At 51.9% G+C, this 26417-nt stretch overlaps 2 protein-coding genes across 8 annotated transcripts; both read left to right on the top strand.

The window, feature by feature from the left end:
* Positions 1–8809: 8809 nt before the first annotated feature.
* Positions 8810–22135, top strand: MATK (megakaryocyte-associated tyrosine kinase). Of its 7 annotated transcripts, none has more exons than XM_088179292.1 (14): positions 8834–8952; positions 9094–9126; positions 17632–17688; positions 17907–18020; positions 18173–18288; positions 18601–18820; positions 19707–19800; positions 19893–19958; positions 20105–20204; positions 20287–20371; positions 20549–20622; positions 20729–20924; positions 21263–21349; positions 21474–22135. In XM_088179292.1, exons 3-14 carry the CDS (start codon positions 17680–17682, stop codon positions 21654–21656), a joined length of 1344 nt encoding a protein of 447 aa, XP_088035418.1. In that variant the 5' UTR covers positions 8834–8952; positions 9094–9126; positions 17632–17679; the 3' UTR covers positions 21657–22135. The 7 variants fall into 7 exon arrangements, with proteins under 7 accessions (XP_088035417.1, XP_088035416.1, XP_088035413.1 ...); XM_088179288.1 differs by having other exon boundaries at positions 21206–21349; XM_088179291.1 differs by lacking the exon at positions 17632–17688 and having other exon boundaries at positions 8810–8952.
* Positions 22136–22779: 644 nt separating this feature from the next.
* Positions 22780–24458, top strand: LOC106857953 (complexin-3-like). Its single transcript, XM_014884329.2, has 3 exons — positions 22780–23082; positions 23700–23787; positions 24100–24458. Exons 1-3 carry the CDS (start codon positions 22928–22930, stop codon positions 24316–24318), a joined length of 462 nt encoding a protein of 153 aa, XP_014739815.1. The 5' UTR covers positions 22780–22927; the 3' UTR covers positions 24319–24458.
* The last annotated feature ends 1959 nt before the right edge of the window (positions 24459–26417 follow it).

The raw sequence follows: 26417 nt of genomic DNA, 5'->3' as shown, positions 1-26417 counted from the left end.
AAACAAAAGGAGAAATCCTAACCTCCAACAATGTGCTTGTTTTCAGGTACCTCTGTGACAGACTTCACACAGTCTCTTTATCACCACTGCATGGTTTTCTCCTCCGTGTGGGCGTTGCTGCGGTTTCCTGGCTCCGGTGTCAGCCAGTCCTGACAGCCCCTGCAGGGCCCGGGGAGGTACCTGTCAGGTGTCTGTGGCTTCCGGACCTGTGCGGACACGCCGGTGTTATTGGCGACTCTGATGTTTCCAGGTTGGTGGCCAGCAGACAGTCAGGGTGCCAGGGCTTTGTTTGCCTCGGCACTGCAGCCTGTGTGAAGCCTCTGGCTCCATGTCAGCTATCAGGGTACCTAAGTCACAGAGCCACAGCATTTCCTGAGCTGGTTGAGACCCGCAAGGGTCCCAGTGCAGCCCCTGTCCCTGCAGAGACCCCCCAACAATCCCACCCTGAGCATCCCTGAGAGCGCTGTCCAAACGCTCCTGGAGCTCTGGCAGCCTTGGGGCCGGGACCATTCCCTGGGGAGCCTGGGCAGTGCCCAGCACCCTCGGGGGGAAGAACCTTTCCCTGAGCTCCATGCCAAGCCCTGGCACAGCTCCAGCCCTTCCTGGGCTCCTGGCCCTGGCCCAGAGCAGAGCTCAGCCCCTGCCCCTCTGCCTCCCCTCGGGAGGAGCTGCAGCCCCCGAGGAGTCTCCCCTCAGTCTCCTCTGCTCCAGCTGAACGAGCCAAGTGCCCTCAGCTGCTCCTCAGAGCTTCCCCAGCTCCGTGTCCCTCCTTTGGACACTCTCCAACACCTCTGGGTCCTTCTGATCTTGTGGTGTCCAAGGTACCCCCAGCCCTGGAGGTGAGGTTGCCCCAGTGCAGAGCAGTGCAGGGCAATTCTCACCCTTGACTGAAGTGATGAAAAGAGTTGTTGTGTATGGGACTGATCTCAGACCTCCTTTTTTTGAAGGATGAGCTTTTTTCAGTAATGCAATAGGTTTCAATCCTTAATAAATCTCTTGGCATTGCCAGAAGTAGTGAGTGATAATGAGTTAATGAGAGTCAGCTTTGACTCTAGTAAATGTCAGAAGTGCTTCTAGACTTCAGCACCTCACCTGCTTCCTTTGAATGGTGAGATGATGTGTTTCTTTTTCATCAGTGTTCCAGACCTCTTTATTTCTAGAGAATCAAAATTAACAAATCTTTCTCTTTTTTTAAACCCCATTGCAAAATTACCTATTTTGAATTGGTACCTGTCATGCTGGCAAGAACATTGGATTGTGTAAGTTTTAATGAGGTGGTGTATCTTGCTTTAGAAGTTTGTAACATAACTAATTTTGGATTAATTCAAACTGGAAACCATTTGGAAATGGAATGGGCCTCTTATGGGAATGAATTAAAACTACCTTCTTGTTCAGAGCTGCTGTCAGTGATTCCTCCTGTTTCCCTGCTCCCCTGGAGTGAGCACAATTACCTTGTTCCAGCTCCCCACCTATTCCCTTCTAACACCACAAAGATATCCCTAGGTATTTTTCTAGAAACAATTATGCAGTATTTGAGGCAGAATAAGAAATTCAATCTATGAATTGTCTGCCATGGCAATCAAAAACAACTATTTTTTACTACAGTTGGCTTAATTCCTCTTTTTAATGTTTTTCTGTTGGAGTTCTGTATACAGGTAATTAGTTATGAACAACAAACATCTGTGAGCAACTGTGAAGAGCAAGCAGGACCACTGCTGCTAGAATCCAGCATCCATGGCTTCTGTACGTCCATACTTTATCTGAAAGTTCTTGCAGTACAGGTAGTTGGTTCTTAAATTAGACACTTCAAACAACTTCATTCACGGAAGGAGATGAGCTTCCTGCCCAGAGGCTCTTTCTGGAGGAGCCTCTTTCTATGTAAAGAGAAAAATAATTTATTCAGTGTGAAGTTACAACCTTCTTGCTCAAACATCTGCTTCTTGTGAGAAATTCAGTTCTCATAAATAGGTTGTGTTTAATGCATGCTGTGCAGTAAATATGCTGGACAGGACTTGTAGCGATCTGGTCTAGTGGAAGGTGACCCTGCCCACCTGGGAACTGGATGGACTTGAAGGGCCCTTCCAATCCAAACCATCCCGTGATTCTATGATTTTGTGATCATCGTGTCTCCAAATAGGATTAGAAGTACCTTGAGTGCATAAGCGATATCTTTCCATATCTATTTGTTGAGAGAATATGATGAGATGAACTGTGAACTGTAAGTATTCATTAATTTATTGAAATTATACTAGAAGGTGATATTCCTGTAGCACTGAATTTGAGAAATTAAAGCGTTATAGAATTAGTATTTCACCTTTTTAAGGTGTGATGTATTTTATCTGACTCCATCATTGATTTGTTTTTGATATGGGGTGGGCAGGGAAGGGAAGGTTTCAAAAGGTACAATCTTTGAGGGACTATAAAAATACTATACCTTCCTCAATGCATATATATTGAAAAAACAGGAGACAGTGAGCACTATATTTGTAACTAAAATTGCTGTATTTGTGCTGTTGAGGAAGAAAGAAGTGCTAAAAACTGGCTCACGTTTCTCTTTTCCCCTGAGATTTATTTTTAGTAAATTAAAAAACAAAAACAAACTTTCTTCTCCAGGTAAAATGCAAATATTTCTATGATAAGTGTAGTTTTGTGGAATGATTATGTGCTGTTTTAGAATTTACAGTTAAATAGCTTTTCTTTTTTCAAGTGAATTCTTATGATTTTTGTTAAATAACCTCCTTTCGTTTTAAGAAGCAATGCATATTGATATGCTAAACATCTCTTTCTTAATTTATATGAAAGTATGGGAATACATCTTCTGGGACGCCTTCAGTCCAGCAGCTGGTTTTTAATGTGTCCACTGATACCTGGAACTAGGGCCAGCCTCCCCTGGTGTGTGGAGCTCAGCCAACTGAGAGACACAAAACTCGAGGGTGGATTTTCCCCTGACCTGTGTGACTGTCCCTGTGTTCCATCTGAGTGACAGCTGGTTGTGGTGGGACAAAAGAGATCTATTCCTCAAAGGGCTGTTCGGAAAGAGCTCCAACATCTCACAAGTGTTTAACTCCCAAGTTACCACATCTAAAACTGCACATTTTTCAGAGCTAGTGCTCTTTCAGTGCTTTCCTGGCCTCTTTGATCTTTGCTCTATGCTTGTTGTAGTGCTCAGTCTGTCCTTTACTGAAGACTTCAGCTTGGGGTAAAAGGGTCTTTATTTCTTCATACTTGGTAAGGTCAGTGCATCCAGCTAAGCCAACAATGTTGTCACCTGGATCTAACCCAGCTACTTCAGGTGTGCTCTGCAGGCAGCAAGAGCTGATGTCACAGGTATGTTTGGATATGGGGAATCATAGATTCCATAGATCCCATCGATCCCTGGGATATCCTGGATGGGAAGGGACCCACTCAGTCCATGCCACGTGCAAGTCTTGCAGCCAAGACTGGACTGGTTGCATAAGAAGCTTAAAATGGATGGGTTCTGTGTGGATTCTTGCAGTGGTGATGTCAGATGAAGTTTTAAAAAGTCACAGGAAGTTCGCAGCAACTAGACACTATGAGAACAGCATGCAGAGCAATGGAGCCCCCAGGAGCACACCACCAGAAATCCCTGTTTTGTTGACAATTGTTCAAACAGATTCATGCAGAAACTAATCAAGTGTAAGGTTAAATATTAACTTGGTGGTAGCTGATAGGATGAAAATACAGCCTAAAGTTACCTTAGATTATTATAATACTAAAAAACAGCCCCTCAGGGAAATTTGTCTGTGTGAATGAGGGTGTAATGAGCTGGATTAAGACATCAGATGCACATTAAGAATTACGTGATGGAAGCGTGAGTGACCAATCACACATTTCTGTTTCATTTTTCTGTGCTACCTTTTTGTATACAAGCCTATGCTTCTTTCCTAGGTGTGCCAACTTTGTGAGGGGCCTGGCACCTTGTTCTGCAGAATGGTGATAAAGCCCAGTGTCCTGACTCGGTTGGCTCTTGCATACGGGGTGGCAGAACTCTGCTTTAGGGACACCAGCAGTGTGAGGCAGTGAAGGAGAAACTCATCAAACCGCCAGTGCTTGGGAGCTTTTTATACATTACAGGTTTGAATGTGACTCCACTCTGGTTTTTTTTTTTTTGTTTTTAATCTGAGTGTTTAAAGAAGAAAATTTTCCATTTATATTCAAAGGACACAATGTTTAATAGAAAAACAGTACTTTCATTGAAAGGGAGATGAATATGTTGCCCTGTCATACCAGGGACACTTAGAATGACAAAAGAGCAACAAGAAAGGCGTTGTTCAGCAGGCAGGAAGCTGAGGAAACAGGTTTGCAGGATGCAAATCACATCAATGTGGGCTCTGTGGTGTCTGCTCTGTGGCTCACAGGAGCAGGTGCTACATGTATCCAGGGAGCCTTGGGAGGTGGGATGAGTATGTGGGGTTATAAACACCACAGAAGGGTGCACATCAAGGAAAAGCTCTTTCAGAAACATTTCTGAAATAAAAACTCTGATAGAAGTGTATGCTTTAAGTCAGTTCACAGCAGTAAACGAGCTCTTGGGACAACCTGGCGTGGTCTGTGTTGTTTAGCTTTGCCAAAAGTTCCTAGCTTAAAGTTGTCATCTATGCTATGAAACCAAACCATTTCACAAAGGTTTTCTACCACATTTTTCTCAAAAGTTAGCCTGATGTTACAGTTAACAGGGAAAACCCAAGAAATTAAGCAGATCACAATCAAACCTCAAGTGTTATTTCTTAAAACATTCCTAAAAATTATTTCACAATTAGTTTTGGCTGTTCAAGTTGATGTCTCTAAAAACCTTTTGCTCCAAGTGTTAACTCGTCTCTGGACATTGTACTTCATATCTTCTCTAGTTATGGCTTTGAAAATGTCTGAGTGCAAGAATTGTAAAATTTTTCATGTGGCCTGGAAGAAGATCATGCACATGATCACAATGTGATCAGAGTTTTTCCTGGAGTTTTTCTCAATGTCTACTTCTATCCCAAAGTACTTACAACAGAGTGCTTACTCCTCACTCTCAGAGACGCTGTGACAGGTCTGTTTGTCTGTGGGACCAGCCAAGCATCTGAAGTTACTCAGCAGTTACTGTTCTTCACTGAGGCTGGAAATGTGGCATGAATAGAAGTTTAGCAGCAGCTGATCCTGAGAACTGCAGAGAGAAGGGATGCTAAGGGTGGAGAAAATAGGTTATAGCTCACACCACTCAGAAATACTCTATGATATTGAAAGCATCTAAAGTAAAACATCATGGAGACATTCATATCCCCTTGTGATAAAAAGCTTAGAATCTCTCAGGCCTAACTACAGCATGGTAGTTGATATAAATATCATCAAAGAAATAATTACAATTAAATAAGTATTTGCAGAGCACAAAGATTCTAGGAGAGTCTTGAATTGCCTTTTGTTTTAAAAGACTTCTTACCATTGGAAAAATTTGGAATCATGGAATGGTTGGAAGGGATCTTAAAACATCATATTGTTCCACACCCCTGGCTAGGGACACTGCCCCCACCGTCCCAGGCTGCTCCAATCCCTGTCCAACCTGGCACTGGACACTGCCAGGGATCCAGGGGCAGCCACAGCTGCTCTGGGCACCCTGTGCCAGCCTGCCCACCCTCCCAGGGAACAATTCCTGCCCAATATCCCATCCAGTCCTGCCCTCTGGCAGTCGAAGCCATTCCCTGTGTCCTGTCCCTCCATGCCTTGTCCCCAGTCCCTCTCCAGCTCTCCTGGAGCCCCTTTAGGCCCTGCAAGGGGCTCTCAGCTCTCCCTGGATCCTTCTCTTCTCCAGCTGAGCCCCCCCAGCTCTCCCAGCCTGTCCCCAGAGCAGAGGGGCTCCAGCCCTTGGAGCATCTCCGTGGTTCCTCTGGGCTGGCTCCAGCAGCTCCACGTCCTCCTGCTGCTGTTCCCCAGGGCTGGGGCAGCTCTGCAGGTGGGGTCTCACCTGAGTGGGGCAGAGGGGCAGAATCCCCCCCTGCCCTGCTGCCCACGCTGGGGGCTCAGCCCAGCACAGGGGGGGTTTCTGGGGTCAGTGCCCATGGCCAGGGCAGGTTGAGCCTCTCACCACCAACACCCCAAATCCTTCTCCCCAGGGTTGGTCCTGATCCATTCTCAGCCCAGACTGGGTTTGTGCTGGGTTGCCCTGACCCAGGTGCAGGAGCAGTGCTTGGCCCTGGTGAACTCGGTGAGATTGGCACAGAGCCACAGCTCCAGCCCCTCTGTGCAGAGGTTCTGCCTTTGCCAGCTGTGCCTTTTGAGCATTACCAGCTGGACACTGGGGAGGCTGAGTGCCAGCCAGGTGCTCAAGCAGAAGCTTTTGCTTAACAAAGTAAAGCTGTTAGCAAAGGCATTGCTGCAGTGTTGGGTTAGAGTATGTCAGTAATAAATTTGATCCACCACTGCCTGCTGCTCTAATAATTGCTCTAATGAGAAGGAATAGAACAAATCAGGGAAGATTTCATAGGAACAAACAGCTAGCAATAGTATGAAAAATTTTTAATTTAAATGCTGTTAAGGATGCCTTCCTAAATAGCTATGAATTGGGCTACTAAGCCAGTTTTCTTCATTCACAAACTGCTAAAAATAGAGGAAAGAAGCAGCAAACTTGTGAAATAGAAGGTGCCAAAACTGAAGCAGACAACTGTCTCTGAAAGTGTACCTTGAGGGCTGCTGGGTGTGCATCCTGTTTGACATGACTGAGTAGGAGAGGTTGACACTTTCCTTGTGGGACAAATTGTCGTGTGAGGCTTTTGAGTTCAGATATATTAATCGTAATTTTTAACTTTTTTGCAACATTATTTTTCAACAATGCTTGATCAAGCTGTTGAACTTATGCCATGCTGGTTTATTTTGCGCATAATCACCTTACTCTGAATTTTCAAATATATATTTATGGGCTTTCATGTAGGGTTTTGTATTAGTCAGGCTCTTTTTCTTTCTGTGTGCAAATACTGTTTTCAATGCCAGGGCAGATGATAACACATTTAAATTATTTGCATTGCTATTGTGAATTCCTGAAAATGTTACTTTGCTTTTACTTATGAAATCATACATTAATATTCAAAAATTAAATCTTCATTTCCAGTGAGATCAGGTTTTGTTCTTTCCATTCTTGCTATAAGCAGGAGCAGATAAAAAGAAAAAAAATGCCAAATGTAAATATTATCTATACCTGGAAAATGCCTATAACACAGGCAGGTGATTGACTGGCACCAGGAAGGGGTGATAAATCTTCAAGAGAACATACCTGAGTGCACAGTGAACTAAAAAAAATCTGCTGTAAGAAATTATTTGCTAAATGATTGCTACTTCCCATAAGCTTTAAAATTAAGACATGTCCAACGTGATGACAAACCCTGTCAATGTATGTGAATGAACTGTGCTCCAGTTAAAATTCTTTGTGGGATTTTCAATTGGCTCTTTCTAGAGCCCTTTGCAGATTCAATGGATGCTGCTTTTCCTTCCTGTCTTGAATTGCAGTGTAGGGTGGCTGGAAGCTTTTAAAGTCAATGTTACTCAAAAGGGTGGCAACATTTTATTAAGGAATAAGTATGTACACCTTGAGAAAATACATTCTGGAGCGAAATTCCTGCTGTTACTGTCATGGTTAGTTATTCTGAAGGATGTGCTTTGTGTCTCAGACAGGAAATGGTGAAGGTTAAAATATCCAACTTCCCAGTGAGCTCTGTGTGCAGCTGCAATGGGTTTGTGTTTAGTATTCAGAGAGTAATGCCAAAATCCTACATCCAGATAAAAGATGTGACAGGAGGTGGGGAAAAATCTTCTCTTGCACACAGCCATCAAACTGCAGCAGGTGAGTGATGGGAAAATGCCAGTAAAGAACAGAAATATCCATGGAGACCCCAAAGACTCAGTCTCAGTGACAGAGGTGATATATGCAGCTCTTGGTGTGCATTTGAGGTAGAATTTCTTGTATGATTACTGCAGTTAAGAAGATTACCAGGCATCTGTAAAATCCTGCAAGCACTCGGTTGTCTGAGATCATTAACATTTTTAGAAAGGAGCTCTGAAATCAGCTCTTCGTTCTCCTGACATTCATCACAAGGAAGCTTTGCCACCAAGGTCAGGTGGAAGAGTTGATTTGTTGGGGATGTGTGCATTTTGGTGATAAAAGAGCAAATCTAATTTCTTATTTGGCTATTATGTAATCAAAATTCCCACAGAAGTGGATACATTCCTGGTAGTTTGACAACCTGTGACCAAGCTGTCTGGTAATTAATTTCAGAGCACTGCAAACCCCAAGGCAGAGTTCCAGGAATGGGCAAATATCCAGAGAAGTAGAGAGCTTTGGTTAAAGGGAAAGTGTGTTTGTCTGTTTTTCTACTTCTAACGTGTCACTTTAATCCTCTCCAGAGACAATGGGACTTTTTGTAAACAAGGATTTAAAGAAGGATCCAGGGAGAGCTCAGAGCAGGGTCTAAAAGGGCTCCAGGAGAGCTGGAGAGGGACTGGGGACAAGGGATGGAGGGACAGGACACAGGGAATGGCTCCCACTGCCAGAGGGCAGGGCTGGATGGGATATTGGGAAGGAATTGTTCCCTGGGAGGGTGGGCAGGCCCTGGCACAGGGTGCCCAGAGCAGCTGTGGCTGTCCCTGGATCCCTGGCAGTGTCCCAGGCCAAGTTGGACAGGGCTTGGAGCAGCCTGGGACAGTGGCAGGGGTGGAATGAGATGAGCTTTAAGATTCCTTCCAACCCCAACCTTTCTGAGATTCTATGATTCCACGGATTTTTCAGAACTGTATTTCCAGCCCTAGGCACTCCCACTTGACTTCCACAAAGCTCATGTTGCTTTTCAGAACACTCACAGTTGTTATTTATAGAAAAGCTTTTAAGGGAAGTCTCGGATGCTGTACTGTTGGCTCATTCCAGAGAATCTAAAGCTCATTTGATCGGCTTCTCACATTTTCTTACTTCAGGTAAAGCAAGATTTCAGAATTATTTAAATAGTTTTAAAACATGTTTTTAATTCTTTGCCTGCTGATGTTTGCTGTTAAAAATCTAACTGCAATATATTCACTCTTGCGCTGGGTTTTCTTTCTCATCTCTTGCATTGACAGATGAACCTGGACTGCAAGATCCCTGTTAGGAAGGTAAGATGTTGGATGCTTGAGAGACTGTAAGCTGCCAGGAACTCTTGAGTGTAGAAGAAGAAATTCTTCCCTGGGAGGGTGGGCAGGCCCTGGCACAGGGTGCCCAGAGCAGCTGTGGCTGCCCCTGGATCCCTGGAGTGTTCCAGGCCAGGTTGGACATTGGGGCTTGGGACAGTGGAAGGTGTCCCTGGCCATGGCAGGGGTGGAATGAGATGAGTTTTAAGGTTCCTCCCAACACAAAACATTCTGGGATTCAGTGAATCTGTAATGAAATGATGCTTAGGTAGAGAAGTGCAGTTAATTCCAGTCTGGTGAATGTCCCTGACAGTGGGATACTGAAGATTCTCACTGCAATTAACACTTTTAAACTACTGAGAGATGTGGAGATTTCATTTATGTGTATCTCTTTTATTATTGTACTTCTGTCATTAGTAATACCAGAAATTGTGTTGATGTTGCTCAGGTGTAAGTAAAGGGATTCATTAAAGTGAGAGGAGCATAGAACAACAGAAAATTCTGAGTGGGAAGGGACCCTCAGGGATGATGAGTGCAGCCCCTGTCCCTGCACAGACCCCCCAACAATCCCACCCTGAGCATCCCTGAGAGCGCTGTCCAAACGCTCCTGGAGCTCTGGCAGCCTTGGGGCCGGGACCATTCCCTGGGGAGCCTGGGCAGTGCCCAGCACCCTCGGGGGGAAGAACCTTTCCCTGAGCTCCATGCCAAGCCCTGACATGAAGCTCCTGGTTAATTTGGTTCTCCACACTGGCAGTGAGAGGTTGGTGTGTCCCACTGTCTAGAAAGGAAATGCTTCATCTCCTAAGTGTTTCTCTGTGCCATTGACTCCTCTGTTCCATTTTTTATTGCCTATGTGGAAAACCACAGAATTTATTGTAGCACATAAATTTGTACAGTGCATGACTCAAGCCCTCTCCCATCCTGTTTGCTCAGTTGTTCTTGGTTTGATACACATCAAGAAAGGTCATTTACATGTAATTACTTTTTTTTTATTAACAGTTGCAATTTTCTTGACTGTGCAATGAGAGCACTGACTTTCTTGATCAATATCAAATAAGCAAACATGAAAATCCTACATTTACTCATGTTAAATATGATGAAAGGGAACCCAGTTTGAGATTAAATTAAAATTGCAGTAGCCAGTCTTGCCTGTAACCTCTGTGGCTCAGGCCAGAAGGGAGATGAAGAAGGCTTCAGCTTGGACACCAAAATCTTGGTTTCGTATTTTCAAAGGCGCTGGCTACTGTAGCTTTAGGTGAGGTTTTGCAATATAAGCTTAATTTCTGAGTATGGTGTGTGGTGGTGGTGAACTTCTAAATAACTTAAAATTCCATCTTCCATAGCATGTGGGAAGAACTGCAGATTCCTGTGCATTTCCTCCATATAGCTGCCTTCATTTCAGTCGCGTTGTTACCATTTTATCTCCTTCTTCTCCTGGCGTGGTTTAAAAAAATGGCTTTGAGGGGAAGAAACCATAATCAGGGCACTTGAAACCTTGAAAGAATACATTTGTTGCACACAGTAAAAAGAAGAAAGACAGGTAGAGAGCAGAGGGTGGAGGAGATGGAAAAAATTACAAACAATAGATGCTGAGTAGTAATCATATTGCATGTATGAAATAATGCTCATATGATTGCAATTTTTACCTGTAGTAAGTCCTGGGTTAGTCTGATAGCTTGCATTTTAAATAGTCCATTGTAGGTAGTTTTGTTGTACTTAAATTCTCCAAAATTTTACAACCCCTGATGGATCAGGGGAACCAGGTGGGGGTCAGTCTCTTTCCCAGGTACCAAATGACAGGACGAGAGGAAATGGCCTCAGATTGCAGCAAGAGAGGTCTGGGTTGGATATAGGAGAAAATTTCTTCATGGAAATGGTGCTCAGGCACTGGCACAAGCTGATCACCATGGAGTCACTGTCCCTGGGAGTGTTCAAACAGCATGTGGCACTTGGGGACAGGGTTAGTGGTGAGCATGGAGGTGGTGCTAGGCTGATGGCTGGACTCGATGATCCTGGAGGTCTTTTCCCACCTTAATGATTCTGTGATTCCATAATCATTACAGAAATTGCACCGTTGTGTAAGAGTTGAGTTGCCTGTAGCAACAGTTCCTTTCCTTCTGTTATGTTTCCTTCCCTCCCACTCCTTGCTCTAGAAGAAACTCTTTCCACAGCAAAATATATAGAGAGATATATTAAAGAAAAAAGAAATCGTAACACACTTTGGTATCATGTGTATCCTTTAAACATTTTATCTCTTTAGATTTCTGCCCTCTGGCCTGAAGTGCCTGAAGCTGCCAGGTTTTGTTGTGTGGGTTTGGGGTTTTCCCCCACCCTTTGGAGCAGGGATCCTGGGCTCCAGGGGCTGCTGTTTGGGAGCAGCAGTGCAGTGAGCTACAGACATGGAGACACTTCCATCTCAGTGGTTTTGAACAAAGCTGACCAAGCTGTAACATGGCTTTGGTGCTGTCATAGTGGTACCTAGAAAAAGAGTGCAATGAGAGAACCAGAGCTAGACATTTTGGTTTTTGGATGAGACATCACCAGACAGCAAGAGAATTGTCACAGGCTTTAGCTGCACATATTTGTTGAAGGCTTGGAAAGCTGGGACTGTTCAGCCTGGGGAGGGGAAGGCTCTGGGGAGAGCTCAGAGTGCCTTGTAGGGCCTGAAGGGCTCCAGGAGAGCTGGAGAGGGACTGGAGACAAGGGATGGAGGGACAGGACACAGGGAATGGCTTCCACTGCCAGAGGGCAGGGCTGGATGGGATATTGGGAAGGAATTCTTGGCTCCCAGGTTGCCCAGAGCAGCTGTGGCTGTCCCAACCCTGGAAGTGCTCAAGGAAGGCCATGTTGGACAGGGTTTAGAGCAATGTGGTTTGGTGGAAGGTGTCCCTGCCCATGGCAGGGGGTGGGACTGGATAATCTCTAAGGTCCCTCCCAACCAAAACCTTTGTGGAATACTGTGATTCTTCATTTAAAGTTCTGTTTCAAATCACACTTCACATTCCTTCAGGCTTTTTGGAGTATTTTGAATGGCTTTTTAGAACTTACTGAAAAACATTGTTTCTGCATTGTTTATTGTGAAATGAGGCTGTTTCTTCTTTAAGTGCATTTCTGGGAGGTGTAAAAAAGGTTCTGCTTAGATATTCTGGGATAAGGATCATAGGCCATACAAAAATATATTAGAGAGGGATGTATTTCAAAGCTTCCATAGATATTTACATAGATGCAATGTTTTATAGAATCAGAATCCCAGAATGACTGAGCTGGAAGGGACCTTAAAGCTCATCCAGTTCCACCCCCTGGACAGGAACACCTTCCACCATTCCAGAGTGCTCCAAGCCCCATCCAACCTGGCCTTGTACACTTCCTGGGATCCAGGGGCAGCCACAGTTGCTATGGACAACCTCATAACCAAAAATATTTCTTCCTAATATCCCATCAAAAACCACTCTCATACAGTTTAAAGCCTTTCCCCCTCATCCCATCACTACATGACCATGGTATGAACTAACCCAGTGCAGCATGTTCTGAGCTCTGCTGGAGCTGGGGCTGTCCCCCTGTGTTCACCTGGAGAAGAGAAGGATCCAGGTAGAGCTGAGAGCCCCTTGCAGGACCTAAAGGGGCTCCAGGAGAGCTGGAGAGGGACTGGGGACAAGGGATGGAGGGACAAGACACAGGGAATGGCTTCCACTGCCAGAGGGCAGGGCTGGATGGGATATTGGGAAGGAATTGTTCCCTGGGAGGGTGGGCAGGCCCTGGCACAGGGTGCCCAGAGCAGCTGTGGCTGCCCCTGGATCCCTGGCAGTGTCCCAGGCCAGGTTGGACATTGGGGCTTGGAGCAGCCTGGGACAGTGTAAGGTGTCCCTGCCCATGTCAGGAGTTTAGAAAGGGATGCCATTCAAGGTCTCTTCCAACACCCACCATTATGGGTTTCAATGAATCTATATTTCTGGGTGGAAATAGAAATCTTTGCTGTGATAAAGCATGTTTTAACTCAGTGATGTTCCCTTTAAATGCTGGAGATTGAACATCAAAGATAGGTCTGCTCTTTTGACTTCTTGCCACTTTCTGGTTCCCTTTTTGAATGTTTGAAATGCAGGGCTCCTCAGGCTGGAGTTACATTTCTGGTGAATCCAACGGTTTTGTCCAAGAGGACCAAAATGGATTGAGTCAGCAAAAGAGAGCCTGTGGGTTTGGGATTGCTAATGCTCAGATCTTGCTGAGATGTGTGCTGCTCCTGATGAATACTATTGCCCATTTCTCCACCTCCAAACTCTGCTCCTTTGGATAACTTTGATTTTGCCAGGAATGACACTGCTCAGTAATTTGCTCTGTAGGATGTTGAGCCTCACTCTCCCAGGTCCAAATGCAAGATGCCAGGAGGAAGACTGGTGAGCAGGCAAAGCCCCAGCCTAGAATGTGAGACAAATATTCCCATACTATTGCCCATTTACTCAGTGACTTGGGAAGGCTGCACAGTTCTGATGTTTTGGCTCTGTAGCTTTTGGAGGGACCCAGGCACGCTGTGGTTCAGCTGTACCCCCGAGCTGGGTCTTTGCTGCACCAGAGAAGGGAGAAAGCAGGGCTGAGGTTCAGTGTGTGAAAGTCTCAGGCTCCGCCTGGGTGGCACCAGGATGTAAAGGGAACATCAGCTCAGGCAGAAGCCCGTGGGGATCTCTGCTGGCTGTGCAGCAGGACAGGAGAGGCCATTTCTTACATCTGAGGGATTGGTTCCCTGTGCATGACGCCGAGTTCTTCGGCCCGTGGTCATGTCTGTAACAACGGCCGGATGTGGCAAAACCCAAAAGTACAAAACATTTCTGTTTGTCACAGAGAGCCTTGTGCAGGTCCTGGGAGTGCAGCACAGAGCTGTAAGGATGAACTCATGTGTTTATTCTCCAGCCTGAACAGACAGGTTTCTAAGGATCCATCCCTACAAATACAGAGAGTCCTCCTGGGGAAACCCACCCCAAAAATTCTATGAGCAGTCTGGCTTAAATGTCTTGGGGAAGTTGTTTGTGGATTGAAAAATATAACCAGGATCTGAAAGTACCGACTCGTTTGTATTAGTTTTCTTCTACAGTGCATTTGCCCTTGAATTGCCAATGTTTTCTGAAGGCTTAAACACCATTTTATTAAAAAACTTTTTTGAAAGTAAACCCTAAAAGATCCCAAGACCCCTGAATGAAGTCTGGTGTTTGCCTACAACTGCATTTTCCTCTTTTTCACCATTTTGCTCAGAATATTGGAAATGCTGAACATTAGGGCAGAACTGGTGTGTGGTTTTCCGGCTGGGATGATGAACTGCAGAGGTGGTTATTCCCTCCTGACTCGTTGGGGATGCTGCAGAATACAGATAAGCTGCTTCTCTTTGACAGTGGTACTCATTTAAAGGTCTCTGCTGTTGCCTGTCCCAACCAGTGATGCCTCTGGATTACCCCCACCAGAGGAACAGCAAAGAGTGGCCATGCTCCCAGATCATCCTGCTCTGAGGCTCACAGAGCCAATGTTGGGACAAGATTACACTTGGGGATCTCTGGTCCCAGCTCTTCCTCTCCTGAGACTCAGCCTTCCTGGAGATCTGTTGCCACCACACGGACCCACTGCACTGTCACTGCTGTGGCCAGGCCAGCAGTGGTCACAGCAACCATCCCTCTTTTCAGGGGATGCTGATTCCCCCAAGTGCCACAGGGGACAGGATCTGGTGAGCTCCAGTTCTCTTCCAGCGAGGGTGTGTAACTGTGCCCTCAAAGGGCAGAAGTTGCTCTAAGTGTTGTCAAATAATGAGTCATTTCTGATGGAGGCTTGAGGGCGCAGGCGGCGCCAGCTCAGGGACCGCCCGGGCACTGCATCACAGCCTCACCAGCAGAGAAATCAGGAAATTGGGCCCCGGCTCTGTCTGGGAGATACCCTTGAACGTAGTGCTTGGCTCTGTGTAGGAAAGAGACTTTCCAGGAGTTCAGGAATCCGAGCCCAGGCTCAGCTGGGAGCTTCCCCTGCCATCGCTGCCCCCGACCCCACATGGCTGAGGTAAGAGCGAGGTCCGAGAGGCGCTGAGGGCACAGGAGGTGTTGGAGGGACGGGCAGGGTGCTGAGCGTGCTGGGCAGGGGGGGAATGCCCGGGTGTCCCCCATGCTCCAGCAGAGCAGCTGTACCTGCCCTTTGTCCGAGTGACACCCAGGGCAGAGGGGTGCTCGTGTTCCGGAGGGGAGTGCACAGCTCTCAGCTCCATCGCACCCAGAGCTGCAGCCTCTGCAGGCGCTGTCCCCTCCAGTCACAGAGCTGTCAGGTGTGGCACCTCCTCAGCTGGAGTAACCCTGTGCACGGGGAATAAGCTTGAGCTCTCCAGTCCAGGACTGGGACAGCTCTACCAACCCCCACTATGATTCTGTGCTTCTCAACCTCATCGCAATTACTCGTGTCTACCAATTCACAAAAGTACAGAACAGCCCCAAAACAAAGAAGGGGCCAAATATCTCCTCTCAGGCTTTCTGCTGCACCTCTGCTTGTGGGGACATTCATTCCAGTGATGGGAACCTGATGGATCAAACAGCTCCAGGAACAAAGAGCTGCTTTAGGACAAGGCATATGAGTGTCACCAGGAGGGAGGTGATTCACTGCTGTCCCTGCTGGTGCCTGGGTGTGGCATTGGCTAGTGCCCGGGCTCTGCCGGGGACAGGTGTCCCTGTGGGGTGTGTGTCCATCACCCTGAGCCCCAGGCCCAGCTGGGCAGAGAAGCTCTTCCCTTTGGTGCTCAAGTGGAGGATCTGTCCCTTCCCAGCACCAACTGCTGCCTGCACACGGGGGCAGAACTGAGCAGACAGTTGCTGCTTTTCACCCGAAATTTCTGTCCTGGAGCAGCAGAAAATGAAGGGCAGTTGTCAGAGCTGCCACCGGCCGTCCTGTCTCAGCCTTCGCTCCTTGGAGCAGGATGTACCATGGCAGGGGTAGACCCTGTTCTGAAGTTCTGTGTTCATGAGGTCCTCACTGTCCTGGCAGTGATCTGAGCTGCACCCAGTCTCATCAGCCTTTGGCTGTGCCTGCTGGTGAACAGGCACACAGTGGCTGCCTTTGCAGCCCTAACTTCACCAAGACAATCATATGTGCTGTGGATGGGCTGTGAGGCGAGGGGATGGCAGTGCTGGCTAACGATGGCTTCTGGTACTAACCTTGTAGCGGGTGCAATTGTCTCTGTTTTGTTGTTGTGGATATGGGCTGGCATAATCAGATAGTCCTTGGATCCACACTGCCACAGACGAGTTCACCACCAGTGATGCAGAGCAGTGATTGTGACTCACTTTCCAAAGGAGCAAAGTCATCTCTGCTCCAGGGAGCTCAACCCACAGCGTGGGTAGCAGGGCAGGGGGGGATTCTGCCCCGCTCAGGTGAGACCCCACCTGCCCTGGGGAACAGCAGCAGGAGGACGTGGAGCTGCTGGAGCCAGCCCAGAGGAACCACGGAGATGCTCCAAGGGCTGGAGCCCCTCTGCTCTGGGGACAGGCTGGGAGAGCTGGGGGTGCTCACCTGGAGAGGAGAAGGATCCAGGGAGAGCTGAGAGCCCCTTGCAGGACCTAAAGGGGCTCCAGAAGAGCTGGAGAGGGACTGGGGACAAGGGATGGAGGGACAGGACACAGGGAATGGCTCCCACTGCCAGAGGGCAGGGCTGGATGGGATATTGGGATGGAATTCCTCCCTGGGAGGGTGAGGAGGCCCTGGCACAGGGTGTCCAGAGCAGCTGTAGTTGCCCCTGGATCCCTGGAAGTGTCCAGTGCCAGGTTGGACAGGGCTTGGAGCAGCCTGGGGCTGGTGGAAGGTGTCTCTGCCCATGGCAAAGAGTTGAATGAGATGCGTTTTAAGGTCCCTCCCAAACCATCCCATTCCCTGATTCTGTGATTCTCCCAAGGAGGTCACACTGGAGATGAAGGACTCCAGGAGGAAAAGACCCACAATTTTAAATTGCAAAGCTATCATATGTATCCCAGCATGACCAGTTGGTGTCAAGGGCAGCACAGAGACACTGTGCATCATCCGTCAGCCAGTGCATGTGACAGTCCCACCTCAGCCCAACCTGGCCTGTGTCCCAGTGCCAAGCAGCCCCCGCATCAGCCCTGCTGCATCCCACATCAGTGGGGCCCTGGTGACTCAGAGCTCCTGAAAGAGGAGGTGAAAAAGCAAGTTCCTGGTAAAAAACCACATTGCTCCTGCACAGCTGTGGTGCAGGGCTCCTGCTGCGAGCTGGGGCCCCTCTTTGGTGTCAGAGGCAGAGAGCAGGAGTGCTGGGTCCTGCTCCCATCCATGTGTGGGACAGGAGTGTCCCCAGGACACATCTGCCACACACAGAGTTTTCAGCCTTTTCCTCCATCCTGTGGTGTGAGGCTGTGTGAGGGACAGGAGCTGCACTGCCCGGGGGAGTCTGTGGGACAGCAGCCGTGACCTGGGACCAGTCAGCTCAGCCCCGTCCCTCCACAGCCCCTTTGGTTTCTTCTGCAGGTGGCAGCAGGAGAGGACAGGCAGTCCCTGATGCGCTGACAGTTGGCCATGCCTGGGGTGAGCGGGGCTGCACAGGGACACCAGCAATGCCAGCAGACACCGGGGGGACACCTGGTGTGCCCCCAGGACTGAAGTGGGGTGGAGGAGGGCTCGTGCCCATTGCCCCTGGTCCCCAGCCAGGGTTTCAGATGGTCCTTGAGGCTGGCCCTGGTGCTTGTGGGAAGCAGAGGGGTCCAGCTCTCGCTGTCCCTACTGACACTGCTTTCTCCTTGCAGAAGCACTGGCCCCCCGGGACGCAGTGTGTCACCAAGCATGACCACAACAAGCCCAAGCCCCGGGAGCTGGCCTTCCGCAAGGGAGACATGGTCACCATCATCGAGGCTGTGGAGGTGAGACCCACGGGTGCTCAGGTACACGCTGTGCTGAGAGGGCATGGCCGGAATGGGACTCCAGTGCCATCAGCTCAGCTGCCAGAGCCAGTCCCTTCCTTCCAGAGGGATCCCCCCTTCCTTGCCTTGCTCTGAGACCCTCTCGTCCCCAGGGCAAAGGCTGGTACCGCGCCAGGCACAACGAGACGGGGCAGGAGGGGCTGCTGGCAGCCAGTGCTCTGCGGGAGCGTGGGGCCATCCGCGCCGACCCCAAACTCAGCTTGATGCCGTGAGTACAGCGGGGGTGTCTGGGGGGCCCCGGGGACCCAGCTGAGCCCCTGGGAGCTGCAACAGCAGATGAGTCCAATGTGTTCCCCCCCATCCATGTTTTGGGTGGCAGCTGGAGACAGAGCATCTTCTAGCCATGCCCAAGCAATGGAGGGATTTGCTGGGGCCAGTACCTGGCTTTCAGGATCCCTAGTTGTGCCCCTCTCCAGCTTGGAGAGGGGTTTCATTAGTAGGGTCTGTGTAACTTCTGCTTTCCCCGTCTCACTGGGAGAAGCCCCCTGGCTCAGCCTCTCTCCAATGCCCCTCTCCTCAGCTGGTTCCACGGGAAGATCTCAGGGACAGAGGCAGTGCAGGAGCTGCAGCCCCCTGAGGACGGGCTGTTCCTGGTGCGTGAGTCTGTGCGGCACCCCGGTGATTATGTGCTGTGCGTGAGCTTTGGCAAGGAGGTGATCCACTACCGTGTGGTGCACGAGGACAACACGCTCAGCATCGACAGCCAGCAGTACTTCTCCAACCTCATTGACATGATTGAGGTGAGACCCCGCCTGGGCACAGAGTCCCAGCAGTGCCAGACAAAGGCAAGGACCTCATGGGCTCACACGGAGGCAGGTCCTTGTCCTGTTCTCTGTGGTTTTCATTGGTGTTTGTTACCTGGTGTAATTCTCTATCCTCTTCAAAGGCTCATCGTTCCAACTCAGTTTGGGGTGCAATGGGCGGATCTGGGATATCCCAAGGATGTCTCTGCAAACCAGCTGTGCCAGCTGCAGTCCCAGTCCCTGGCCAAGGACCGCATTACCCCTATCCCTGCTTATTCAGTGCTTCACATAGCAGGAAGACCCTGGTGGCCTCTGCCTCCCCTGGACTCTGAGGCATTTTGCTGTGTCTCCCTCCACTCAAAGTCCACTCTCACCTGCTGACCCCACAGGGTTCCCAGGCTGTTGTGTGAGCTCTCGCCCTTCCAGTGAATTTTTCTTGGTGATCCGTACCTCACCCTGTCTCCTCTCCTGGGAATTGCACTCCCTTGTTTCCCTTTTAGACACAATTTTTAGGTGGCTCCTTTCCCTTCTCAGCTGCCCCAGCCTCACTTCAAAACTCCAAAGGCTGTCCTGTCCCATCCCATCTTGTCCCATCCTGTCCCATTCTGTCTGGCTGCATCCGCTCCCATCATCTCTGCAAACTGCCCTCAGCTGCTGCAGCACCTGCTGGGGATTCAACCACACTGGGAGCTCCCATATCTCCTGTGCCCCATCATGGTGCTCCTCTGGTTGTGCCCAGAGGGGGACAAGGCTGAGACATGGGCTGCCCTCGAGGGTGGCGATGGTGCAGTCTCATGGAGCATCCTAAAGCTGTTCCCTGGGCTCACACCCCGAGCCTGAGGGTAAGAGCTGGCATCACCTCCATCTGTTCATCCCTTGGCAGCATTACATGAAGGAGCAGGGAGCTATCTGCACCAAGCTGGTGAAGCCCAAGCCAAAATCTGGGATGAAGTCAGCTGAGGAGGAGTTGGCCAAAGGTAGGGGATGGTGGGAGGGGGCTGTGGTCTGCATTTTAGGGACAAGGCCCCACTGGTGGCCCCTGCTAACCTGTCCTCGTGCCCATGCCCAGCTGGCTGGTTGCTGAACCTGAAGCACCTCACACTGGGAGACCGCATTGGGCAAGGCGAGTTCGGAGGTAGGTGAGAGGATGGGACTGGATGTTCCCCAGGTGCAGCTTCCCCAGATGGCACTGCCTGATCCCCCTCCCCATCTCATGGCATGGGGGGGCTCAACCTGGGGTGCAGGTGTGGTGCTCAGCCTGACTCTCCCATGTTCTCCCAGATGTCCTACAGGGCGAGTATATGGGGCAGAGGGTGGCTGTGAAGAACATCAAGTGCGATGTGACTGCCCAGGCCTTCCTTGCTGAAACAGCTGCCATGACGTGAGTGCTCCATGGAGGTGTGGCCCAACCCTGCCTGTAGCCCGGGATGAGCAGGCATCTCCTTAACTCCCCTCCATTCCAGGAAGGTCCGACACAAAAACCTTGTGTGTTTGCTGGGAGTGATCCTGCACAATGGCCTCTACATTGTCATGGAGTTCATGAGCAAGGTAAGAGCACCTGGCTGCTGCTCTGCCAGTGGGACCCATCACCACTTAGATTTGGGAACAATATCCCTGTCTAGGGGCTGAGTCATCACAGATGCCTGGCACTGCAGCACCTGCAGAAGGAAAAGTCTCCTGGCAGCTCCATCCTGTTGGTCCTGACTCATTTTATCCTCCTGTCAGGGCAACCTGGTGAACTTCCTGCGCACGCGGGGCCGGGCGCTCGTCCCAACCCAGCAGCTCCTCCTGTTCGCCCTGTAAGTGCCTCTCTGTCCTCTGGGCTGGGATCCGGGGCTCTGCACCCCACCGTGCAGCCCCAGGGGACACACAGTGACACGGCTCTGTCTCACTCGGTTGTGGCAGGGATGTGGCTCAGGGCATGGACTACCTTGAGTCCAAGAAATTGGTGCACCGGGACCTGGCTGCCCGCAACATCCTCATCTCCGAGGAGAACGTGGCCAAAGTGAGCGACTTTGGCTTGGCCCGGGTCAACCCCAAGGGTGCAGATGCCACATTGCTCCCTGTGAAGTGGACGGCACCAGAGGCCCTGAAACACAATGTGAGTGACAGTGAGAGGGAAGGGGTTGGCCAGGGGGTCCTTGCAAAGAATCTCACCCCCTTGGCTTGCCCCTGCTTGCTCCCATTCTCACTGACCCATCCCTGCCCCACAGGGGCCTCTGGCACAGTCAGCCCTGCATCTCCCAAAATCCTGTCTCTGTCCTGAGCAGGCATGCAGTGGTAATTGGGGCAGGATGATGGGACTGGGGGGTGCTCACACCCTGGGGAGCTGAGGGGGGGCAGGGGGCAGTCACTGTCCTCTGTCCTGCCCTTGGGGAGCAGCAGGGACCCAGCACAGCCCTCATCTGGCTTCAGCCTCCCCCTCTCCTGCTGCCACAGAAATTCTCCTCCAAGTCGGATGTGTGGAGCTACGGGATCCTCCTGTGGGAAACCTTTTCCTTTGGACGGGCACCCTACCCCAAGCTGGTGAGCACTGTGCCAGGGAGCACCCCAGGTTACATCCCACTGGCACTCACGGGATGGGGACATGCCGCTGCTCCCTGACCAGGGCAGGGAAGGGGGTTGCCAGCTAGCTTCTCCATCCTGGCAGGCCCTGAAGGAGGTGACGGAGCTGCTGGAGCAGGGCTACCGCATGGACCCCCCCGAGGGCTGCCCACCCACCATCTATGCCCTGATGAAGAGCTGCTGGGAGTTGGAGCCAGGCAAGCGCCCGTCCTTCAAGAAACTCACGGAGAAGCTGCAGAAGGAGCTGAAGCACCTGAGGGACATTTAACCCCCATTCTGCTACCAGGACCCAGGACCTGAAGCCCCTAGACTGTCCAGGGTTGGGAGTGGCAGGGCAATAGGGGCCAGGAACAGGATGGCCTGTGGTGCTGCTCTCTCCCTGTAGAGGTGGGGCAGCAGCCTCCCTCCATCCCAGCATGGTCCTTCCACCCACCACACAGCCCAGAGAAGGCTGCCATGGGATTGATTTCCCCTGACTCACCAGAGTAGGAAGCACAGACCCCAAGGGAGCCATGCCCACACCCTGTGCTCAGCCCCAGGAGCGGATGCTACATGTGGGGTCCCTTCAAGCTGCAACTCCCAGTGATGGGAGACAGGACTGGACATCTCCACTCACTGGAAGATGAGACCTCACCCTGATTCAGCCCTGCTCCAGTGCCCAGCCCCACATGGGGATGCTGGCACAGCCAGCTAAACCACATGGATTTGAGCTTTTTTGATTAAACCAAAGAAATTAGTTTAACAGCATCTTTAAGCCTCTGGGGTGAAATTAGGCCTCTCTCTCACTTGGGGCCTAACAAAGCCCAGTGAAAGGCTTTTGGGAGGCCAGGAGCTCTGGCCTTGGAGCACCCCATACCATCCAGCCCCTCTCCCATCGGGGCTCTGTGCAGCAGGGGATTATGCTTTAATCAGAGGCTGTATGGGAATTGCTTTCATATAGATTACAGGCACGGGGCACATCCTCAGCAGTGGGGAGCCCTCAGCCCTGCAGGCTCCCAAGCAATCTCGAGTCTCGCTGGAGCAGGGATTAGCGGGGGCACAAGGGTGGGTGTGCACCCGCCACCACCTCATCTGCCGCCAGTCCTTTGACCCTCGATTGGGTTTTTTCGGCTAATCCTCTTGTGTCTCCTATGTGCTGACTTCCTGCACCGCCAATTCCCCTGCATGCATGGTTTTGGGTGCCCACGGCATGGGACTCCCACCAGGGCTTGTGCCGGCCCCATGGGTACTGCCCCAATTTGGGATCCGTGTAATGGGGGTATTTCAGCCTGACCCAGTGTGAGCTGCAATTCAATGACTCCTTCTACCTCCCCATCACTCTGATGTGGCAGCATCTACAGTCCCCCTGCACCGCTACTGTCCCCTGCAAGCACCCTTGGGTGCAGCGAAGGGAAGGTCTTTCCACCCTGCCTGTGGCTTCCCCTCCTAATGCCTTAATCCGCCCCTGATCCGCGGCGCCCCTGGGGCTGGTTCCGCTGACCTTGCAGGCACAGGGACCTGGTGGGTACCCTGGGGCAAGAGCTGCTGCCACCACCCAGCATGGCCTCCTTCTTCACGGCCGCCCTGAAGAGCTTCCAGGGGGGCAAGGACGAGTCACCCAAGGCAGCCCCCAAGGAGGACAAGGCAGCGGCGCTGCCCAACGGCATGGCCCGCGAGGAGTTTGAGGAGTACCAGCGGCAGCTGCTGGAGGGGAAGTAAGGCTTTGCTGGGGCTGGGCGGGTCACTAAGGTCCCCCAACACACCAGAATCAGGATCCCACCCGCTGTGGGCTTTCCCCAGGGTGGCACAGGACAGGGATAGGGAGGCAGCTTGGCCAAGAGATAGTGCAGGGCAGCCTGTGTGTCTCCCCCACAGCATGGGAGGTCCATGGAGTTGCTGGCACAGGGCTGTGAAAGCACCTTCATGCACCGCAGGTAACAAGGGGAACCCTCAGGTGTCAGAGCCCTAGGATGGTTCCAGCCCAGCACCCTTGGAGCCAAGGGATGGGGGGGTCAGCATGGATTGGATTAAGGTCCCACTTCCCTAGGACCAGGTGCTGTGGGAACCCAGTGGCTCAGCACCAGGGAGATGAGAGGCTGCAAGAGGAACAAGTCCCTGCAATGGGCACCTTCATCAGACACCTTTAAATCTGGGTGCTGAGCTGGGTGGACAGGACCTGGCTCCTGTTCCCAGATCTCCACTTTCACCCTCTTATGCGTCTCAGACCTTCTCCCTCCTGCCCTAGACTGGCTCTGCAGGAAGACCAGGGTGATGTGGGGGTGTTCCTGGGGGGCTCAGTGAGGTAGGGATGATGGTGTGGCACCTGCTGCAGGATCGAGCGGGACAAGATGTTTGCACAGAGGAAGGCAGAACGGGCCACGGTGCGGATGCACCTGCGGGACAAGTACCACCTGGCCCAGGTAAGAACCAGCTTGTCTGCGGACCTGGGGGGCTGCCCTTGACCCTACATCACCCGGAACAGCCCCAGGCCCACGGCTGCCATGCTCCCCTGGATGGGAGGGATTCCTGAAGAGGGCAGCAGACGGCCACTGTCTCCGTTTGACGATCCAGCCTACTGTCCATCCAGCGTCCGAGTCTGGCACTGGACAGTCCTGGAATCCCCCGTGTCCCCAGCACCCTGGGACTGGCTGTTCTGTGTCCCCCGTCCCTCGCTCCACCGTGGTAGGCACCGTGTCTGTCCCCACCCGACATCCTCTACCACCCGCGTTCAGGACGAGCGGGACGGCGCCCAGGTGCATGTGGCCGGAGGTGCGGTGGAGCTGCCGCAGGACCTGGCAGCCATGGTGCACAGCGAGAAGGAGGAGGAGGAGGATGGCAGCGCCGGGGCCTTCGCCTTCCTGGCGAAGCTGCGGGAGGTGGAGCTGCCGGCGCTGCGGGACCGCGCGCTGGGCGGTGTGGACGAGGTGAAGGAGAAGTGCGTCCTGATGTAGCACCGCTGGCAGGTGACACCGGCAGCCCCTGTCCCGGGATGCGGAGGCTCTGGGTGCCTTCACGTGGGGTGCGGGTCCGAATACGCATGTTAGGCGCGGGTTTTCTTCCCCAAAATCATTCCCGGTTGCTTTCCCAGGATGTGCAGGGGTGTAGAATGCCTGGGTACCCTCCAGCCGTTATGGTCAGGTCCCTCTTGTGGTGCTCCTGGTGTGAGCCCTCATATGGGGCAGGTCCCTGACACTGTGCACCCCCCTCACCAGCCTCGGCACCGTGCACCATTTGGCTCAATAAATACAGCATTTGCTGGCACCATTCTGGTCGTCCTGCCATATCCCGCAACTACACAGTCCCTGTCCTGGTGAGGGGACATGATGACAGCGCTGGAGCCGGGCTGCCCCATGTTCCCTGAGCCACCAACCAACCCAGGGTCCGTCTTCCCCCTTCTGCAGCAGCCCCATCGGGACTCAGTGATCACCCTGACTATCCCTTAGGGACAGCACCGGGAGGGGGTGTGGAGCATTTACTCCCGTGCTCGAGCATCCCCTGCCTGTGCGGGCAGCAGGGGCATCCCTTTGCCTGGGCCAGGGTGCCCGGCTGCCTCTTGCCCCGCCATGGACTCTGTCCTGGGCGCTAGGCAGCAGCGCTGGTTAAATGCCGCCGCGCCGGAAGGCCGGGGGCTGCTGAGATCACTAATACCTGCCTATTTTAGCGAGGTCTAATCTTCCTGAGTCGCCTGTCCCCGAGGACTAAGCTCGCTGAACCCGTGTGAAATGCACGGCCAGCGCTGGCCCCAGCGGCACCTCCCGCCGGAGCCGGAGCCGCCGGGAATCACGCTGTGTATGCATGAAAGGAAGGACGCGCTGAGCCGCCTCCGTCCTCCCCACGCCGCTGCCATCTGCTCCGGAAAGGCTGCGGGGACGGCCCTGCCCGGGCTGACCACGGCCGCAGGGGCCGGGCTGGGAGGGGGCGGCCGGATCCGGCGCAGGTGGGCTGGGAGCTGTCACCGAGCTCAGCGCTGGCACTGCAACCAGCGGGCTCAGCCTCTGCTGAGGAGCTGGAGCTCATGGAGCAAGGAGCTCCCTGCATGCACGAGGTGCCCAGGTCCCCCTGGAACACCTCCGGGTACCAGTCCAGGGGCTGGCGGCTGCTGGAGCATCCCAGGGAGCGTGAGGCAGGCTCGTCTGGGCCTGACACAGGGGAGCCTCCTGATGTTTGATGGCCCCACTGTCCCTGCTGTCCTCATCATCCCTGCTGTCTCTGCCATCATTCCCATCCTATTTCACCAGCTTTTCTTCAGAACTTAGAAAATCTCCTTTTCAGGCCCAAACCCCACCTGTGGGATGGGACCGTCTGTGCCACGCCTGTCCCTCGCCAGGTCCCTGACAGGTAGCAGCTGTGGCACCCAGCACAACGCTGATCCCACCCCACATCGCTGCACTCTCCCCAGGGCTGGGCTCGCCACCAAGTGCCAGCTGCTGGAATGGTGGCACTGAGGTCCCCAACGAGCTCTGTCAGCACCACCCCGCTCCACATCGGGCCCCTATCCTGCTCTGATGGGCACCCCTCTCCCAGTACTCCCAGTGGGGCTGCATGGGGACTCCCAGCGCCAGCTGGGATTCGGGTCAGGACCCTCCGCCAGGTCTCCTTGGCTAATCGTCCTGCCCCCCCCGCCCTCCCCATGCTGCCACCTGCCTCCCGCTCAGCACCCTTTTGGGTCACCCCTGCTGCCTCCCCGCCTGCCCAAGGCCTCTTAATGAACTAAAAAAGTGATAAATCCCCGGCCGAGCTGGTCACGTGAGGCCGGTGGCCCCCGGCCGCCCCCCGGCCCGACCCCCGCCTCCGGCCCCACCGCCCCGGTAAGCTGACGCAGCGTCTCTAAGCGTTAGCAGCTTTGCGCGCTAATAGGATTAGGGAGGTTTAAAACTGTCATTTGAGTGAACTAAACCCCCTGATACTCTGCATTGCACCTTCTTAACCAATTTGCCTTCAATTAGGGTAATTGGGAAACTAGCAAAGAAGTATAGCATTAATATTTTAAAGTGATGAAGCGATTACGGGCCTTGGACAAGGAAGCAAATCAATTTGCTATCTGCTCCTA

The sequence above is a fragment of the Sturnus vulgaris genome, chromosome 26 (assembly GCF_052056855.1).
Source record: "Sturnus vulgaris isolate bStuVul1 chromosome 26, bStuVul1.hap1, whole genome shotgun sequence".
NCBI lineage: Eukaryota > Metazoa > Chordata > Aves > Passeriformes > Sturnidae > Sturnus > Sturnus vulgaris.
This window is presented reverse-complemented; position numbering and strand designations above follow the sequence as displayed.

Bases quoted from the DNA above. Each gene is read 5' to 3' on its own strand.
- MATK (XM_088179287.1), top strand. From the start codon at position 9,094: ATGAACCTGGACTGCAAGATCCCTGTTAGGAAG. The intron at 18,289-18,600 runs GTGAGTACAGCG...CCCTCTCCTCAG, and splicing joins CCCAAACTCAGCTTGATGCC to CTGGTTCCACGGGAAGATCT. The intron at 19,959-20,104 runs GTAGGTGAGAGG...ATGTTCTCCCAG, and splicing joins TGGGCAAGGCGAGTTCGGAG to ATGTCCTACAGGGCGAGTAT.
- LOC106857953 (XM_014884329.2), top strand. From the start codon at position 22,928: ATGGCCTCCTTCTTCACGGCCGCCCTGAAGAGCTTCCAGGGGGGCAAG. The intron at 23,083-23,699 runs GTAAGGCTTTGC...CACCTGCTGCAG, and splicing joins CGGCAGCTGCTGGAGGGGAA to GATCGAGCGGGACAAGATGT. The intron at 23,788-24,099 runs GTAAGAACCAGC...ACCCGCGTTCAG, and splicing joins ACAAGTACCACCTGGCCCAG to GACGAGCGGGACGGCGCCCA.